The sequence below is a fragment of the Crocuta crocuta genome, unplaced genomic scaffold (assembly GCF_008692635.1).
Source record: "Crocuta crocuta isolate KB4526 unplaced genomic scaffold, BGI_CrCroc_1.0 scaffold143, whole genome shotgun sequence".
NCBI lineage: Eukaryota > Metazoa > Chordata > Mammalia > Carnivora > Hyaenidae > Crocuta > Crocuta crocuta.
Window position 1 is genome coordinate 8,731,338 of NW_027529175.1, and position 5,343 is coordinate 8,736,680.

At 65.8% G+C, this 5,343-nt stretch overlaps 2 protein-coding genes across 3 annotated transcripts in view; both read left to right on the plus strand.

Annotated features, from left to right (window-relative positions):
• Nucleotides 1-593, plus strand: part of TRABD (TraB domain containing) — a 6,382-nt gene extending 5,789 nt beyond the window's left edge. For both annotated transcript variants that reach the window (XM_077758058.1, XM_077758057.1), the window contains 2 exons: nucleotides 37-149; nucleotides 264-593. In XM_077758058.1, coding sequence (XP_077614184.1) covers nucleotides 37-149; nucleotides 264-441 — 291 coding nt within the window. In that variant the 3' untranslated portion in view covers nucleotides 442-593. The remainder of the gene's footprint in view (nucleotides 1-36; nucleotides 150-263) is intronic.
• Nucleotides 594-1,258: 665 nt separating this feature from the next.
• On the plus strand, nucleotides 1,259-4,554 carry LOC144226609 (uncharacterized). The gene is made up of 6 exons (XM_077758056.1): nucleotides 1,259-2,089; nucleotides 2,167-2,194; nucleotides 2,654-2,745; nucleotides 3,474-3,600; nucleotides 3,736-3,918; nucleotides 4,224-4,554. The coding sequence occupies exons 1-6, from the start codon at nucleotides 1,514-1,516 to the stop codon at nucleotides 4,523-4,525; spliced, it is 1,308 nt and encodes a 435-aa protein (XP_077614182.1). The 5' UTR covers nucleotides 1,259-1,513; the 3' UTR covers nucleotides 4,526-4,554.
• The last annotated feature ends 789 nt before the right edge of the window (nucleotides 4,555-5,343 follow it).

Below are 5,343 nucleotides of genomic sequence, written 5' to 3' on the forward strand. Positions count from 1 at the left end.
GCGCCAGGCGGGTGCTGACGCGTCGCTTCCCCCACAGCTGAGCCCAGGAAGTGTGTGCCCTCGGTGGTGGTGGGTGTCGTGGGCATGGGCCACGTGCCGGGCATCGAGAAGAACTGGACCACCGACCTCAACATCCAGGAGATCATGACGTGAGTGCCGCCCGCCCGCGCCCGGGGAGCCCTGAGCAGAGAGCCTGGGCTGGGGGGTGGGGGGGCGTGCGCCCCCCGCCCCCCGCCAGGCCCAGCCCGCCCTCCCTTCCCCAGCGCCCCCCCGCCGTCCATCTCCGGCAGAGTGTCCCGGCTGGCCGTGAAGGCCGCCTTCTTGGGCCTGCTGGGCTACGGCCTCTACTGGATGGGGCGCCGCGCCACCAGCCTGGTCCTGTCGCTGCCCGTCGCTCAGTACTGTCTGCAGAGAGTGTCCACCGCCCGGCCGCGCAAATAGGAAGGACCAGCTTGTGACTGCTCCCGGGTCGCCGCTGAGGGGCGCTGGGGCCGGCCCCCTGAGGAGCTGTTGGGTGCCACCCCCCGTGGGGGTCCAGGCCCGGCCACACCTCCCCTCCCCCAACCCGCCCAAATAAAGGATTATTTAACTGCTCTGAGCTCAGGCTTCCCAGCAGCCCCCTCCCCACCCTCTTCCCCGACCCTGCAGGGACCACTCATGGGGTTCACGGGGTTCACGGGCATCAGGACGTGCTGGTGGGGGTTGGGGCCAAAGGTGCACACTGCCCCACCCCCACCCCCGCCCCCAGGTGGAGGGGCGTGGTGGGCTCGGCCAGCCATCCCCTACCTCACTGTGCCTTCTCGCTCGCTGGCCGGAGCGAGTCCCAGTGGGTTCTGGGCCCTCGGGCTCCTGGCCGGCATGTTTGGGAAGGGCCAGGCCGCCCGCACAGCCCTGTCATGGCGCCTGGGAGCGTCCCTCCCGGCTGGGCAGCTTGGCTGAGCTTGGTGGCGGCGGGTGTGCGCCAGCACCGGCTCCGCCTGTGCACCGTGTGTGGTTTTGGCTTTTAAAAATGTCTGAAATTTTTTTACTCAGGTAATTTTAACTTAAAGAGAAAAACTGAAGTAAATGTCAGAAAATACTAGCCTTAAACCTGGTTGGGTCAAGGAGAGCGTCTGTGTGGGGGGACCGTGATCCCGAGGGGGGGAGCCCGTGGGAAAGGCCGGCCTCCCCAGTGGGGCGCCGGGCGGGAGCCTTCCCCGGGCCACGGAGGAGGGAGCCTGCCGCCTGCGCGTCCGCCAGGCCGCCCCAGCCTCGGAGGACGCGTGTCCGCTGTGGGGCGGGACAGACAGGGACGCGAGGGCGGGCCGACCCCCGCGGGACTCCCACCCCAGGCCCAGGCCCCGCCCTGCACGTCGCTCCCGTGTGCGTCTGCGACGCGGCCCCTGTGCAGCCTGGGCCCCAGGGCCACGCTTGTGTTTATATTGACTCGGTGTCTGACAGAACCAGGTGAGACCCACGGCCGTGAACGGGGCTGCACCGTGTTTTCCTGTCGTACGTGTACTCGTCCTGAGAAATGGAAATAAAGTCTAATTTTGGAAGCTCCTGTTTTGTGAACTGTGTAGAAATGGGCACGAGTGATAGGGAGGAGGTGATGGGTGGCCGCAGGGGTGCCCGGCCTAGGCGGGGTGGCAGCGTGCTGGTGGCCCGGAGGACCTCCTGCCTCACCACCTGCCTCTCAGCAGAAGATAAGAGGCCCCAGGCCCCTGCCCATCCCGCGCGTGGACCCTGGCCCAGTGAGGACAGCAGCCAAGGGGAAGTATGCTCGGGGACAGTCAGCCGTCCCTGCCCTCACCTCCCTGGTCCACACCCTCAGGCTCCCCGCCCCCCCCCACCCCCCACCCCTGGCACAGGGGAGGAGGGGAGGCGGGGCGAGCCTAGCACTTCAACAAAAGGTGCCAGGGACCGGTGGCACAGATCTGCCCAGAAAGACCACAGTGAGCACCCAGGGAGGCTGGTTGGGCCACAGGCCGGGCTCCCCACCACCGGCTCTGCACCCTCAGGCGGCATGGCTGCCCACCCCGTGCTGGCTCTCGCGGCTCTCCTCTGCTCTGTGCCCCAGGTCGGCTCCATGGTGCGGCTTCGACGGCCGGTAAGAGTGGCCATTGGGCCGGTGGGTCTCCCTGGGCTACCGAGCCTGCCCCTGACCAATGTCCTCTCTCTCCACAGGTCCAGGCGGTGCTGCTGGAGCCCCAAGGTCTGGCTGGCTGGGGCAGCTGGGGGAGGAGCTGGGCGGGTCAGGCCTGGGCAGCCTCTGGCCTGTCAGCCACAGGCCCTCCCCTAGCAGGCCTCACTCCCCGTGAGGACCGGGCCCCACTGTGCCCCTATGTTACGAGGGGCCGGCTGGGCTCAGGCCGCTCACGTCACTGCCAGGCTTGGGGGTGGGGGTGGGGGGGAAGGTAGGGAAACCATGATGGACCTTCCAAGGGCAGCAGGTGAAGGGGAGAGGTTACGTCTGGGGGGCACGGGAAGAACTGAGGGTCTGGCTGAGGGCTGGGGCCCAGCAAATTCGCAGAGCCCAAGGAACAGCCACTCGCAGGGAAGAGGCCTGAGGCAGGCGTGGCCCAGAGCGAGGGGACTGTGGCTGCCCCTCTGCAGCAGAAGGGTTCCGGTTCCCCTCCCAGGCCCTGAGCCTTCCTGGCCGCATCTCCCGCAGGGAGGGACTGTTCTCAGATCTGGAGGGAGAGGCCCGGGGCCCCCAGTGGAGTGTACACCGTCCAGCCAGAGGGAGCCGGCGCCCCGTTCCAGGTGAGCAGCTGCAGCACCCCGGGGGCCGGGAGAGACTCCGTGCCAATTGCTTGGGCCAAAACAAGGGAAGTCACTTGTTCAGGTGACAGGGAAGGGCTGGCCGGGCACTGCTGGTAGAGTCCGTCCTTGCACACCCCTGGGCACAGAGGTGGTCACGGACTTCGTTGGGGGGCTTTTTAACGTTTTGTGTGTGTGTTTGTGTGTGTTAGTGTTTATTTTGAGAGACAGAAAGAAAGAAGTTGAGATGTGTATGTGCACGAGTGGGGAGGAGCAGGAGAGCGAGAGAGAATCCCAAGCAGGGTCCACACTGTCAGCACAGAGCCCGATCTGGGGCTTGAACTCACAAACTGAGAGCATAACCTGAGCCGAGCCAAGAGTCAGACACTTAACTGACTGAGCCCCACAGTCATTGTTTTATAGTCAGGAAAGGCTGAAAGAAACCCCAACTTCCACCTGTAAAGGTTTGAACAAGGAAAGATTCCAGGATCCAACGTTAGACGAAAACACGAAGCCCCAGCGCAGGTGCAGACTGACTCGCGTCAAAGCGCCTGGGACGCCACCGTGAATCCCCCCCGTTTGCGAGAATCCAGACTCACCCTGATGAAAGTTTACATGACACGGACAAGCAGAAAAACAGTTTCAGTTTTACGACAGAGAGCGTTTAGGGGCGCGCGCAGGGGCCAGGGGCCCAGCCGGGCGCTGCCCAGCACGTGCCGGCCCTCCCCCAGGCTCTGTGCGACATGCGCGACGACGGCGGCTGGACGGTGATTCAGAGCCGGGACTGGGGCAGGCCGCGGCGTCTGGACTTCGAGAGATGCTGGCAGGAGTACAAACAGGGCTTCGGAGACTTGAGAGGTAGGGGAGCTGTGTGCCTGCGGCCGGCACCCCGAGGCCTCGTGTTTGGGGGTCCCTGGGCGCGCAGGGCCGAGCTGGCGGGAGGAGGCTGGGGCTGGCCGTCCCGCGGCAGCTCAGCCTGGGTGCCCCCCGCAGGCGACCACTGGCTGGGGCTGGAGCACATCTCTGACCTGACCTCCCAGCCTGGCCTGCGCTCAGAGCTCGTGGTGGACCTGGGCGTGGACAACCACACGCTTCAGGGCCACTATGACAACTTCCACGTGGATGGGGAGGACCTGTTTTACCGGCTGACCCTTGGCCTGTACTCTGGGAACACAGGTGAGTGCCCGGGAGGTAAGGGGGCCTTGTGCCTGCCCCCCGAGTGTCCCGCTTTGCCCACTGGGCTCTCCAGGCTGGGGGGAGGGGTGATCTTGCCATGGGGCCAGGGCGGGTAGGGAAGGCCGAGTCCCTGGAGACCCCGGCTTCAGGCCCACATCTGCCAGCCTCTGTGCTCTGGGCAAGACTGTCGCTCCCCAAGCATCCACCCTGGGGTCCCAGACGCTGAGGCAGCCAGTACAGCTTCACGATGGGAGCATGGGCCAGAGGGGCAGCTGGCCCGCCACCCACGCCACCACACCGCGCAGGGGACGCGTTCCGGGGCTCCGGTGGCACAGACAATCAAGAGGGCTGTGGCTTCAGCACGCTGGACCGCGACCATGACCGCTGCTCGCCCTGCAAGGACGGCACCCAGACTTTCACCAGCTGCAGCCACGATCGCTCAGGCGCCGGCTGGTGGTACAGCAACTGCGGCCAAGCTGACCTCAACGGGCTGTGGCCGGGGCGCGGAGGGGCCGCCTCAGGCATGCGCTGGGCCGCGGGTGACCATCAGCCCACCCTGCGCTCCAGCGTGCTGCGCGTGCGCACCACTGCTTCCCACAAGGCCTAGGCCCGTCCTCGGCCGAGCCTCATTAAATGTTCAAGCCCGGCTGTCTGCGGTGTCTTCCTTGGGGTGGGGACAGAGGAGGGGCTGGGCCCAGCTCCTCCCCAGCCTGGCTGCCCAGACCCAGCGCTGCCCACCCGGGGCACCTGTTCATGCACCTGGGGAAATCCACGAAGCTGCGCAGCCCAACCTTGAGGCCAGAAGCAAGGTCACCAGGTCTGGGAGAGCACTACCCGTCCCTGCTGATGGGCTAGCACTCTTGGCACCCAGCAGATGCCCCCACTGGCCGTGACCTCTGGGAGGGCGGCCCGCAGGATACAGAGCCTGTGCTCTTGAGCCTTCTAAGAACCTGAGCCCACCCGATTCCAAAGTGTGGGTAAGACGGGGGCGGGGCGGGGGGGGAAGGGGGCGGAGATGAGTCAGAAGGGGGCAGGACCTGGGGCAGACGGGAAGGGTGCACTAGGCTACTAGGGTCAGGCCAGGTCCCATGGGCAGTTAGGAAGGAGGGAACAGGGGACTCTGGCAGCAGGCCAAGTGAAGAAGCCCTAGGTAGGCCCAGGTGGGAGGGAAAGTGTCAGTGCAGAGACTCTGGGGCACTGAGCATCCCTGGGGACCTAACCTCATTGCCCCCACACGGATGAGGACTCTGAGCTGGAAAGGGGTTGAGGGGTCTCCCACTGCCACACAGCTGGCAGCGGCAGAGACGGTTCACATGAGGTCTGGGAAGCCCATGTGTGGCCCCGGGAGAAAGTTCCAGAGGTGGCTCCTTGAACTTAAACGCAGAATCCAGCCAGGAGAGAGCCTGTGTGTTTGCCCTGCTGCTG